This window comes from Ursus arctos, unplaced genomic scaffold (genome assembly GCF_023065955.2).
Source record: "Ursus arctos isolate Adak ecotype North America unplaced genomic scaffold, UrsArc2.0 scaffold_6, whole genome shotgun sequence".
Taxonomy (NCBI): domain Eukaryota; kingdom Metazoa; phylum Chordata; class Mammalia; order Carnivora; family Ursidae; genus Ursus; species Ursus arctos.
In genome coordinates, this window is record NW_026623078.1 from 21,227,042 (window position 1) to 21,241,211 (window position 14,170).

The window sequence follows — 14,170 nt, forward strand, 5'->3', positions numbered from 1 at the left end:
AATTGTCACAGTTTAAGCAATGTAGTCACCATTTTACATACAAAGAATTAACCACCTGATCATTAACATCTCATAAAGTGAGAAGAAAAACAGATAATAGTGAATATGTGAATATCTCAAATTTTTCATCATTAGCCATACACTTTTGGATTTTGCAATTTTTTAAAACTTAAGTGCTCAAGCAGTGTATTAAATGCTCAAAATATTTACAGATCAGTTCATGATAAAAACCATTGTTGCAAAAACACTCAACAGTTTCAGAAAAATATTTTTGGACATGATTTCTTACTTAACGCTCAAAACAACCCTAATATATTTTTCTTCATTTTAGAAATTAAGAAACTGGCATTAAGAGTGTTAAATACTTGTTTAAGAGATACATTCTGAAGAGGTATTCTTGGGATATGAACCAAGATTTTGTTAGTAAAATTCTGGAGCTCTTATCACACATCTTGCTTGGTATATTTTAATATTTAATGACGGTGATCAAGAAGATGGTAATAATGGTAATTGCTAATCTTACGGAATGTTTACTATCTTTGGAGGACAGTGGCGAACACTGCATATAATCATCTCTCGTTTAATCTTTTCAAGAACCCTAAGAGGCAGGTGCAACAGCAAAGCACAGAGATGGAGGGAAATCAGCCCAAGTCTGCAAAGCTCGTAAATGCTAATGCCAGGATACACACTCAGAGGTCCTCCTCCAGAGTCTGCCCTCTTAATCACTTCTATGTGGCCTCCTTGATCTTGGGAAGCCTTCCTAGACAGTCTTCATTTCAGAAACATGGTCACTCGGGCTCTTGTCACACTATTACAAACCAACTTAAGAGGTTTTTTTGGCACAGTATAAATCAGCGTACGACCACCCAAATGACTTTAAGCAAGTTATGTAATATCTTCAAACGTCAGTTGTCTTTAGTGTGAAAGGGAAATATATCACACTAAGGCTGAATTAAATAATATATGTAAATGACCTGGTACACATCAGCCATGTAATAGGCTCTCAATTTATTGTATTGATGAGCCAACTGATATGATAGTTGATTGTTTAAAAGATATTCTGGGGTTTTGGAGGAGGGGACAATTGATTTTGACTGGTAATATCAAAGGTGTTACAGAAAAAATAGCAGTTGGATCTGGAAGAATGGGAAAATGTTAACAGGTGAGGAGGGGCGTGCCATTGTCTGAATATCATGTCCCTTAAAATTTGTATCGAAAACCTAATGCCTATTGTGATGCTATGAGGAAGTGTGAACTCTTTGGAGGTAATTAACTCGGGAGGTCAGAGCTCTCATGAAAGACGTTAGTCTTGTTATAAAAGATAATCCCCCACTCCCAGAGATCCCACATCCCTTCTGCTAACGAGGGCACAGCTAGACTGTGTCACCAAGGGGCCCCTGGGTGGCTCATCGGTTACTCATCTGCCCTTGGTTCAGGTCATGATCCCAGGGTCCTGGGATCGAGTCCCTTGTCAGGCTCCCTGCTCAGCAGAAAGCCTGCTTTTCCCTCTTCCTCTGCTGCTCCCCCTGCTTGTGCTCTCTGTCAAATAAATAAAAATAAAATCTTAAAAAAAAAAAAAAAAAAAGAATGTGCCAGCTATGTACCAGAAAGAGGGCCCTCACTAGAATGTGACCAAACAGGCCTTGATCTTGACTTCCCAGACTCCAGAACTGTGAGGAATACATTTCTGTTGCTTCTAAACTACTCAGTCTGTGGTATTTTGTTATACAGCCTGAAGGAACTCAGACAGGACATTCTAGGCAGAAAAGCCTTTTGGAAAGAAAAAGATGATTCTGCAAGTTGCCCCTGAACAATGGGGATCACAATATTGAGTATTTCGTGTAAAATCATGTGACCCCCAAATCTATTAGTTCCACCAGTGTTGATGAGTAATTCAAAAAACATCCCTTCCACAGCTATCAACAGTCTGTAATTCTGTATTCACGTGTGGGCCACTAACGGTTACCCATGTCACTTCTGCAGTGGCAGAAAGAGATGCAGTCTGTGCTGGCCCCTCTGGCCCTCTGTATCTTAAGCCTGTGGTACCTGATGCTTCGCTTTTCTACAACTGTCGCACCTGCAGCCTGAGACCCATGAGCCACCATACCCATAAGGGAGAGGTGAGCGCTTTGGTTTGGAGTTGATGGGGGAGCAACTACTTTATTTCTACATGTACCCTGCAGGGCTGAAATCAGTGGCAACTCATTTCTCATTGGCCTGGGAGAGAATTCTCTTGTCTAGTCCCATCGTACTATTGGGAGTGGGGGAGGGGAGGGAGTAAGACTTGGTGAGAATCCGTACTTCTTTACAAGTCGGCAATTCCAAGATTCTTGTCTCCTCCCCCATTATACCACTGCTGAGTTACTGCTTTCATGCTCCTGTTCGCCATGCTCCCACCATCTAGATTTTTCCTCTTTCACTGCCCATGTAAATGTTATCCACTCTTCAAGGTCCACTTCCTGATGTCTACTGATATCCTAAAACTTACATGGCACTGAGCATATTAATTTTATTATTTTGGAAAAAGCAGAGGACTTTCCAAAAAATTGCCTAAAACTTGTTCAGAAAACTGGCCTAATCATCTGAAAAACTATGTTCTAATTCCAGCTCTAGCATTTTATCTCCTCCTATTATGATCTAAGTCTAAATTTCTCCTTTTGCAAATGAACTACATACTACCTAACCTACCTCAGAGGACTGAGGTGAGGCTCCTGTAAGAATGTAAATCGCAAACTGTAAATCACTGTCCAATGGAGGCATTAACGTGGCATATTTTATCTTCATAATTAGACAAGTTCTTTTGAGTATAAGGATCATGTCTTTTTTGCATTTCCCCCCAAATGATTCATGATGTGCTATAATCACAGAAAGCATTCAGTATTTGTCAATTAATAATAAATAGTATTATTTTTACTAAAGAAGAGGTCTTTTGGTCAGTTTCAGGAGTTTTGTACACTCTATTATAAAATTTAATTAACATATTCATCCAACGTTTTAAAAATCTAGTGCGTTTTCTGATTTTTTTTTTTTTAAAGATTTTATTTATTTATTCGACAGAGATAGAGACAGCCAGCGAGAGAGGGAACACAAGCGGGGGGAGTGGGAGAGGAAGAAGCAGGCTCATAGCGGAAGAACCTGATGTGGGGCTCGATCCCAGAACACCGGGATCACGCCCTGAGCCGAAGGCAGACGCTTAACCGCTGTGCCACCCAGGCGCCCCTTTTTCTGATTTTTGAATGACATTTACAAACAAGTATTGTCTTTTTGTACTCTTTTACAATCCAAATCTAATTTTACTGGTTATCAAATTTTCTATTTGAAATTTCTGATTTCAAAAAACCCCCTTGTAAAACAAAATAGAACTAGAATTCTTCAACATTTTCATATTAAAAATGAATATTTTTTCTTTTAAAATCTTTTATTTGATATATATGTGAGATTCAGGAAGTACAAATCACATTTAATAACATGTACTCAGTCTTTGAACTTATGGTGGACTTAGTTTTGACAAAAATGTTGTATTTTTACTTTTTTTAATTTTTGAGTATAGTTAACATGCAATGTTACATTAATTTCGGGTATGCAACATACTGATTTAACAAGTTTATACATTATGCTATGCTCGCCACAAGCATAGCTACCATCTGTCATCATACAACACTATTACAATATCATTGACTATATTCCTTATGTTGTGCCTTTTATTTCTGTGACTTATTCATTTCATAACTTGAAGCCTGTACCTCCCACTCCCCTTCACCCATTTTTCCCGTTGCTCTTCCCCTTCCCCTCTGTTTATAGATCTGATTCTGCTTTGCGTTTATTCATTTGTTTTTTTTTGAGATTCCACATGAGTGAAATCGTATTTGTCTTTCTCTGTCTTAGTATTAGCATAATACCCTCTAGATCCTTCCATGTTGTTGCAAATGGCATGCTCTCATCCTTTTTTATAGTTACGTAATATTCCTGCGTGTGCACGTGTGTACGTGTATCACATCTTCCTTATCCATCCATCTATCAATGGACACTTAGGTCAGTTCCATATCTTGGCCATTGTAAATAATGCTAAAATAAATACAGGGGTGTGTGTATCTTTTTGAATGAGTGTTTTCGTTTTTGGGTGGGGTAGATGCCCAGTAGTGGATGCACCAATTTATATTCTTACCAACAGTGTATGAGGGATCCTTTTCCTCCACATCCTTGCCAACTGTTATTTCTTCTCTTTTCGATTTTAGCCATTCTGACAGGAGTAAGGTGACAGCTCATTGTGGTTTTGATTTGCATTCCCTGATGAGTGACGTTGAACATCTTTTCATCTGTCTGTTAGACATCGGTTTATCTCCTTTGGAAACATTTCTATTCAGGTCCCCTGGCCATTTTTAATTGGATTGTGTGTTTTTTGAGAAAAATGTTAACTTTAAAACATCTAGGCTAAATCTGATTTTCCCATGGGCTAAAAGGTTATGTCTGACATTCTGTGACTTAACCACCACTTTTAATCAACTACAAATGACATACTTGTTTAATCTACACATTGCTTTCTAATATATTTTACTCAGAGACTCACAGTATTCATATAAAATTTTAATAATCCAGTATCCTAGTATGCACCTACAAGAAAAGAACTCTTACTTATTACATTGTGTCAATCACTATTCTTGTCACTTTAAATACAGTTGATTCCTATTATTCCCGGATTCTGTATTTGCAAATGCCTACTCAGTTAAAATTTATTTGTAAGCCCACAAACAATACTCTAGTGCTAAGTAAGGAAGTGAATCTGACACATGGCCACCCAGAATGGTTTCCACGTTTCCTTCAACCAGGTATTTTTGCAAGACTGTGTTCTAGTGAGTTGGAGGTGGGTAGAAGTAGGCAATACAATTTCTCAAAATGTCCACGAAGGAAAGAGACAGGCCTTTCTTCACCTTGCTTTCTGCTGGTAGAAATGTGATTATGACCTTGAGCAGCCATCTTGGCTCACAGGTGGAAGGGTTATCCCGAGGATGGTGGGACAACAGGCTAGGAGTCTGGATACCTAACACTGTGACGATAGCCCAAGCCCTGGACGACCTCCAGATTTCTTTTATGTGAGAGAAAAACAGACCTCTTGCTTAAGTTCCTGTTATTTTCAGCTTGATGTCACCTGCAGCTGAACCTAATTTTAAGTGATACAAAAAGTCACGAACAAGTATAGGGCCATTGCTTAGAGTTGTACAGAGAAGTCCACCGGATAAGGCACCAAGATGGCTGATGGGTAAATGGGCCTGAAACCTAACCTACCCACTCCTTCCCCAGCTTTGAACAGTGTTGTTTTTGTTTTTGTTTTTGTTTTTTTAACCAAGAGCCTGATATACCTGTGGCCCTGTAGAAAAGTGAAATTTTGTCTAGAATCAAAACTCTAGAGCAGCATTTTTCAAAATTTCATCTGCATACTCCTGGAGGCATTGGAAATGTAGTCTCCTTGATGTACTTCAAAAAATCATATTTAATACTAAATTAAATGGGCTTATATTTCATGGTAGTTACCACTCCGTTCTGCAAGTTCAGACCTCAATGCTAGGGAGGGCAATAAGCAAGGAAGGAAACTGTTGAGGGGCAGGAATGAAAGAGGACAGAAGCTCATCAAACATCATGTCATCAGGCGGTATTTTATGGAGGCTAGAGTACAAACTCTGGAGCCAAACTGCCTGTATTTAAATCCTGGCTCTCGGTGAATAGCTGTTGTTATTTTGGGTGTGTTCCTTAACCTCACCATGTGCCAGTTTTTGTAACAGAATTAACACACAAAGTTGATGTGAAGATTTAAATAACTATTACAGTGCTTGACACATAATGAACACTCAATGAATGTAAGATACTACCACCATTCTGGTAATTATTTAGCAAAGAAATCCAAAACTATCCATGCTTGTTGAAAGCTTATTTATTTATTTATTTATGCCAGAAATTGTACATATCTGACCTCACTTTAGTTATCAGGAAACTAAGGCTTAGAAAAATTCAGTAATTTTCCCAAGGTTATGCAACAAATTCTAGTCCAGCCAGGAATCAAACTCAGATAGATTGGATTCCAAAGCCATGGTTTTTAACAAAGATAATTAAGGACAAGGCCTGCAAGATTTCACAAGCCTCCTCTTGTATACTCTCTCCCCACGCATAGAATGCAGCAGCAAACTCGTTCACACTAATAAAGAGTGGAGGATGGGTAGACTGGAGAGACTGAGAACGAGAACTGGAAGGGTGGGAGAAGTCTTAGAAGTGGCAAGAGTGTTCAGCCTGAGCTGAAAATCCGGCTGAATCCCTGGGACCTGTGGCAAAATGAGACAGCTTGGGAAGCTGACCAGATCTGAAAAATGCCTCTTGGTTATTTATATGAAGCAGTGGACTCTCAAGGTAAGTTTCAGTTTTATTTCTCAGAGCTTCTAAAATACTGTTGCATCGTGAAACACAAAAAGAATCCTATAATCCAACAATTTTATACTTTCTCAATTATCACTTATCTGATGGCTTTTAAGAAAGGATTTAGTCATCTAAATTATTTTTTTAGAGTCCACGTCACACCTATTAGGCAAGGAATCTTTGCCTTTATTGCAAAGATGTTATTTCAACAGAACTTTCAAAATGTTGCAAATCGGCTGCTTTGGTTTTGCCAGTTTGCAAAAAAGTAACTTAACCAGTTTCTTTCGAAACTAACTTTTACGATTGAAAAACGTCCTGTAACTATGTGTATCTTTCCCTAGATTACTTTATAACATTAGGGGAGGGGAACCCAAGTGCGGGAATTGGGTGGTAAATCTGACTCCAGAGCTTATGGATTAATTAGGAGTTTTTCTGAGCATGTACCCGGGCTTTGGTGAGAATGAACATTTGCTGGCGCACCTCCTCTCTGCGTTAGTGCCCAGAACTCTAACCCAGCCACTTTTGCTGCACGTGCTGGCTCGTGCGGTAGGCCCAGCAACTCTGTCCCGAGGGCGGTTGACTCACCCAGCCGCCCACGTGGCCTTGGATAGCCTCAGGAGGCTCTGGCGGAGGCCCGGCCGCCGTTGCTCGCTCAGCCGGGGCGGGTGCGGCTGTGGCTGCGACGCTGCAACCCACCAAGATCCGCTCCGCCACCAGGAGGGCGCCGCCGGCACTACGCCTTCGACCCCGCTCTACTCCCAGGCAGCCGCCGTCTCCCGCCCCGGCCTACTTCCCGCCCAGAGCGCGAGGGCATCTCGCTCGGGCCCGCTTCCCGCTGCCTCCGCCTGCCGCGCGCCCTGCATCCCGCGAGCCACACAGAAGGAAGCCACTGAAGCGTCCCTGGAAGGTGGCGCTCGCCGCCGCACAGGCGCACTCCTTCCCCGGCGCATGCGTCCAGGGGCCGGCCAGCGGTCCCCGTCTCCGGTGACGTGGCGATGCGCAGGCGGAGCCAAGGTCGGTAGCTGGCGGGCAGGCGGGTGGGGGAGGAAGAGCGAGGTGAGCAGGGACGTCAGAGTGGAGAGCGGAAGGTCAGGGAGGCTCAGAGCGGAAGTGAGACTAGGGAGTCTGTCCGCCATTGTGGACCCGAGGAGCGAAGAGCGAGAGGGGGAAGAGGAACCTGCACGCCGAAAAGAAGGGCCCCTTTCACGGACCCCGGAGCGCGAGGCCCTCTTTCTGGCTTCTGGACGAGCGGCGGCAGCGGCGGCGGCTGGATCAGTCATTCGGCGGAGGGCGGCAGCCAACTGCTGTGAGTGCACGGGGAGAGGCCCAAGCGGCGGCGGCGGCGGCGGCGGCAGCGGCAGCAGCAGCAGCTCTCGGGTTGCGGTGAAGAATGTCAGCCACTAGCGTGGATCAGGTGAGGGAGCAGAGGCCTCAGGCTCGGCGAAGGCCCGAGCCCTGGAGCTCCACCCTCGCGTGGGGCTTCGGCTCCTCCCCGTCGCCGCCGCTGCCGGCCCTATAACGGTGCCTTGGGCGCAAGTTGCTGCGGTCCTGCCGCCCGAGCCCGGGCGTGCGCCCTGCCCCGGAGGCTGCGGCCGAGACGGTCGGCCGCGGAGCCGCGGTGGGTGGGGGAACGACCGCTCTCCTAGGGGCCTTAGGGCACATCTGAGGGCGGCAGACGTGGGGCTGAGACCGGGCGAGCTCTGGGAGACGGATTTCGAGTGGCGGGTAGGAGGTTTAAAGACTGGGGGTGGTTGGGAAATTGGAGGCTATGGAGGATGTGGTGGGTTTTACTCCTACGCGGATTGTTGAAAATAACTTGTCTTTGATAATGTCTTTGATTAACACACTTTCTCTCTCCCCCCCCCCCTTTTTTCCCTTCTCATTACCACACCTTTCGTCTTGCTGCGCAGAGACCTAAAGGGCAAGGAAATAAAGGTGAGTTTGAGTATTTTTATCTTATTTCCTAATGTTCGTCTGATGTCACTTTTAAACTTTGCCAGGGCCTTGTTTGTTTGTTTTTGCTCCAATTTTTTCGTTTGTTTTGAAATGTATGTTTAGAGAAATATTCATCACGACCGGAGCAGCCAAATGTTATCCAAAACTTCGGTAGTTCCTTGCTTGGAAGCCTATTTTATAGAAACCAAAGTGGTACAAAAAACAGTTTTCTTAGTTGTATTTCAGTTAAGGAGGTATTATGAATGTGGTGACATTTCTTTAATTTTGCAATTTATCTGTATTATGTAACTTCTACCACAAAAATTTCTCCAAATGCGTGCAGATAAGTGGACATTTTGTTCGACATTGCTGGGTTATGTTAGGAAATGCAACCTCAAGTTGTATTCCATGTCACATTAGTGACAATTGTACTCTTAACCACTGGTTCTAGTAAAGTCAGTTACAATGAGGCAGTAACATGAGAGAGATCAAAACTGAACAGGCATGTCATCTTGCTGTGTAGCCCTGATTGCAAGGTGTGACTCAATCTGGTATTTTAGAAAGGACTGGGAAGGAAAAAACAAGGTTTCTGCTCTGGCTCTACGATTTACTCTTCAGTTAAAAAAAAAAACCAAAAACCACTGAAAGTAAAGCATTTAAAAAAAATAAGTGTATTTTGAGTCTATTAATATGGAACAATACAGTCAACTGACTGAAACATTATGACATTAATCATGTGACATTAGTAAGTATAGAACAATAACTGCTTTCTTGGGATTGTGCCAATTAACATTACAGTGAATTATATATTTATAACATTTTGTAATAGGGCTTGAAATTAGACTAAATAGAATTATGCTTCCTGTTTTTTATTTCAGTTAGTAAAGTATTACCTAGAAAATAAGATGTACAATAGCTTTTTAGATATAAGTTCAAGGTCTTTATTGGTGCTCTTTATATTCTTAGGGTTTTAATTTGCCTTTGCAAATTTGAAAAGAATAGGTTCTGAGTACTCAGCTCAGTTAATTTTCTTTGAGTTGTAGTACAGTTTACTTGAGAATTTGTATATACAAGGTAAATGGCACTGTATCAGGTAGCATAAATTTATTGCTTTGTTTTGGTTAAAGATGTATTTTGGGGGCGTATATACACATTTAGAAGTTTTAATTTTTAGAGTTAAACATTTAATTTTAGAATTATTTTCTGTTTAAGTATAAACCTCAGAATTTGATATTGTTTATTTTAAATGTTTTAAAATATTTATTTGTAAATTTGAAAAGAATGATCCATTAATTTTTTTTTTTTTGCTAGTCTGCTCATGAGGAAGTATATAGAGTTGGAGATATATGAAATCTGTGGTCATTATTGCCTAGCATAAATTATTTTATCCTAGATCTGTGGGGAGGTGGCACTTTGCAAGGCTATTTGAAATGCTAAGTGTTTTGTGTTACCTGCTTTAAGGTAAGTATGCAAGTTCAATGAAGTATTTACTTGCCTGACAAAACAAAATAAAGCATCTACAGCATTGTAAGCCATTATTGAATTACTGTAAGTTTGATTGCGATGTAATCATTTCAGTTAGGTGTGTCCTAGTGATATCATTGATATAGATAAAAGTTATCTATGACAGTAATTGCGTATTGACATTTATAAGTAAGTATTTTTTGGGTTGTTAAAAATTTTTTGATCCATCAGCATAACCTCTTTTAGATGTATCTAGACACACACAAAGTATTTGTTTGGATAGCTCTTTATTCCAAGAAATTTTCTTTCTTTCACCCTTATTGTTCCGTTCATAGTTTTATCCATGGATAGAACGATGGACTGGGATTCCTAGGAGACCTGTGTTCTAATACTTCCTGTGGCTACTGACTTGCCAAGTGAGCTTGAACACATTGCACCTTTTGGTCAGAATTTCCCCTCTATCTACAAAACAAAATTGATAATTCTAGCTGTAAATCCTATCGAATGTTAGGAGGAATTACAGTTACAGTAGTCCACTGCTCTGGTTGCCATCTTATTTGCTGGATTTGGTGTCGCCTTCCTCACCTCATCTGTTTTTAAGGTGTAGGGAGACTGTTGCCTAAGACGTGGCAGGAGGGAAAAACTCTACTGGCCTAAGAGTATTGGTAATCATTGAAGATGCTTTAAAATGGTAGATGCTGCAAGTGCACAAATACACATATACATCACTTGTATTTTTATGCCCCTGCAGGGAGAATTACAAGGCGAAGGCAGCACCTCCAGTGAACTGACACAAGTAGCTATGTGTGTGTTTGAGAAAAACTACTGTGCCTTAGCTGACTTGGTTTTCAAGCTAGTAAAATTGTTTTACAGTTATTCTGTTTACTTTTGTGAAGCAGAAAGCAAAGTTATTCTTCTTGAACTACAGCCTGAGTAGTCTAAGAATATGAGTATTAAACCAGCTTCTCAAACATGAAAAATACATGTTGCTGAGGAGTTGTCAAAGTTCTGAAAGCATAATCCTTTTCAGATGACTTAATTTCAGAGATGCTGTATTTTTTTTCTGTATTATCTTCATTTGACACTATGAGCCTAACACCTGTCTTAGTGTCTTTGATTTTCTGAGTTTTTTCCTGTAAATCCTAAAGGATTTAAGTGCACTAACAGCACTACAGTTTCAAAGGAATTCTATATCAATCTCTTTGTAAGGCAAAAATGCTTTCATAGTATAAGTAATAATTCTAGGTTTACTTTTTTTGTAAGTTTGAGTTCTTTTTAGTTAATAGATTTTCTTTATGTTAAATATTAGAACTCTTTATTATCCTTGGCTAGGGTAGTACTGAAGGATAGTAGAAATTTAAGGCTAATTATTTAACTACTAGTCCATAATTAATTAATTTTTACTGGATCATAATTTAAAACTGATTTTATATCACGTTTATTTATTAATAACCAGAATTTTTGCTTGCTGGAATAAAAGGGTACCTCTCCTTTCCCTGCAGGCACCACAGATAAAAGTGTCAGATCCTGTGCTCCTAGCAGCCTTGCTACCAGCTTCCTCCTGTGCCTTAAGTGTATAAATAGACAAATATATGGAAAGGAATTTATCTTTCCCTCCTCTCTTCCCCCATCCCTTCCCAACAGAGAGACAGAATTGTTGGGTAAAACTGCAGTTTAAAAGAATTAGGTTGAATTTGGCTGTATTCAGTGTTTCAGAAAAATAGTGGAAAATGCAGTGTGTTGGCAGTATTCTTTTGTATCCTCTCCCCACACTCCCTCTGGAAATGATTGCAAAGCACTTTATTGTCATTTTAGGCTTCATTTTATTATTAATCCTCAAAACATTCCTATAAGGAGATAGAGGGTATATGGTATTGTCGCTGTTTTTGTAGGTGGGAAAACATGATGCACAGATCTGTTGACTTTCCTAACTTGATGTAGTCAGGACCAGAGCAAAGAATCACCTGGCTCCTAAGGCCCATGTTCTATCTTGATTTGACTCTGCTTCATAGAGCAGAGGAAACAGGCGAAGAATCATGTAAGTCATCTGTTCTTTTTTCCCTGAAGAACTTGTACAGACTATGGAACTGGCTTGGATATCTTTGCTATTTAATGGCTTTCAGTCTCCAAGACATTAGATTGTCATTAAGTAATGTTCAAAAACTAAAGTCTTTAAGACAGTTGAATTTCTTAAGGAAAGGTATGCTTCTGAAACTCAAGGGCTAGCTTCTTATTCAGATTCTAATTTAATGCAAATTGCTTGTCAGTATTCATGAAATACTTTTAATTAAATATTTTTTCCTTAGATTGACATACTCCTTGAATAATCTTTTAGAGCTTTTTGGACATATTTATGCATCATTTATGCACAGATTGTAGACTGTATATTTACTTAGTGCATGAGAATATTTTGTTCTTAGTCTCAGCATCTTAGAATTAGAAGAGAAAGAATAGAACAGAGGAAATGAGTAAGAATAGCACCATAATATAAATTTAGATAGATTTTAAGTGGGTACTTTTTTACTGTATTAGCAGCATGGACTAAATTTCTGAGAATCTAATGAATACAAGAATTAGTTGTAATTTTGAAATGGATAGCTGTTTCAGATAATAACATATACTAGTGTCATAGTCCAGTAGTGTAGTGAGGATTTTTTTTCCAGAGGTAAGAGACAGTGTATAACCACCTTTGATAAAGGGGTGGTAAAGCCAGTGGTAAAGGACAAACAAGTATGTTAGATCTTTGGGGGTGAAATAATTAGCCCACCAGAAATAACCTAATGTACCCTCCTCTTTATTTTTGTTACTAGTGACTGTTACATATTTAAATTCTAAGGAGCGCATTTAGCTCAACCCTGGGTCTTGCAGTCCTTACCAATACAGTTAAACCACCTCAGTGGAGCCAAGATCAAGGTGACCTTCATGTTGCCCTTGTGATTTGAGGGCAATGTAGTGTCATAAGAGGTCTACTTTGAAGGCTTCACAGAGCAGTATCATTTCTTTGAGTGATCATTGCTGCTCAGTGGGTGGCAAAGAATGAAGGGATTTCACCTATCTTTGCTCCCATGCCACTGTCAGCTTGTAATACTACATTTTTGGTGATCTAAACTCTTGGAAAATTAAGGAAAATAAAGATGTAATGATGCTGTAGAGGAACACACAACTTAAATCCATTGCCCCCAGCCTTGACTTAAAATAACTTTGTGACACTGTATTTTTAAGCAGTGAATTTTCAGATACTGAAAGCGTTTTTTTTTTTGTTTTTGTGTCTTAAGGGATTAGTCAACATCCATAAGAAACTTTCAGCTTTTTTCATCTCACATGTGTTTCAAAAGTAGAATAGTATATTTAGACAGTGTCATCATATTAAGTTTTAGCCTTGTAAAAACTTCTGTTTATGTGGTCCTAAAGTAATTTGTAATCTTACTTGGATCTTGTAATATTTTATGTAATAATAATAGCCAAGGTTATTGAATACGGTCTTTGAATCCTCAGATGAAATGAGGTAGGTACTGTCAATAAGCTCCTTGAACAGAGAAGTAGAGTTAGAGAGGCTGAGTCACTAATTAGAGATCACCCCACCTCTCAGTGTTAGACTTGGGATTCAAACCCAGGACCTTATTTCTAGTCTGTGCTCAAAAGCACTCTGAGACAGCATTCAGAGAATAACAACTTTAAAAAGCATTTTTGGAAATGATCTCTGAACAAATACAGCATTATAAATTTTTCTTTGGTTTTCTTATGTGTTGGAAGAATAATCATGGTTATCTTTAGTGTCTTCGTTTGTACTTTTAAGTGAAAGTTTTCATAATTTTTTGGTTTAGAATTTGGGGCCTTTTTATTTAGATTTTTTAGAATTTATTCACTGTGATAACTGCTTCAATGAGTTTTAGCCACTTTCTTTAACTGGAAACATTTAAGACATTTACTCTAACTTCAGTTACGAAGGAAAGTTATTTCATTCTTTATTTACCTTTCTTGTACTAAATTATATAGAGATTTAACAAAGATAGAGAACATTCAGTAATCGATTATCTATAACACTATTTGAAGTGGTTATTTTAGATTCCAATATAGTATCAGGGAACCCTTCCAACAATTTAATTGCTTGCTACAATGTTGAAATTGAGATATTTACATTATGTTTTTTGGTAATGGGAAGTGTATATATAGTTTATATTTATGTAATCTTGGGTGTATACAAGATTTGTAAGTTTTTGGTGGCACATAAATATTTGTACCTAAATTAAGTTAAATTTTTAAGAGGATTTTTTAATAAAAAGAACAACTCAGGATAACTTTTTCTGAGTTGGTTGAAAAATATTGAAAATGTTAGGTTATTCTGTCAGTTTCATAAAGATAATTACCA

General features: G+C 39.4%; 1 protein-coding gene across 10 annotated transcripts in view; it reads left to right on the top strand.

Moving 5' to 3' along the window:
* The first annotated feature begins 6,042 nt into the window (after window positions 1-6,042).
* Window positions 6,043-14,170, top strand: part of YTHDF3 (YTH N6-methyladenosine RNA binding protein F3) — a 40,054-nt gene continuing 31,926 nt past the window's right edge. The window contains exons 1-3 of one of the 10 annotated variants that reach the window (XM_048212688.2): window positions 7,858-8,020; window positions 8,313-8,337; window positions 11,694-11,839. In XM_048212688.2, the coding sequence (XP_048068645.1) occupies window positions 11,782-11,839 (58 nt within the window). In that variant the 5' untranslated portion in view covers window positions 7,858-8,020; window positions 8,313-8,337; window positions 11,694-11,781. Of the gene's footprint in view, window positions 6,397-7,011; window positions 7,817-7,857; window positions 8,128-8,312; window positions 8,338-10,581; window positions 10,606-11,693; window positions 11,840-14,170 lie in introns of those variants that run through there. The other 9 variants (XM_048212687.2, XM_048212686.2, XM_026516423.4 and 6 more) reach the window with 9 other exon arrangements.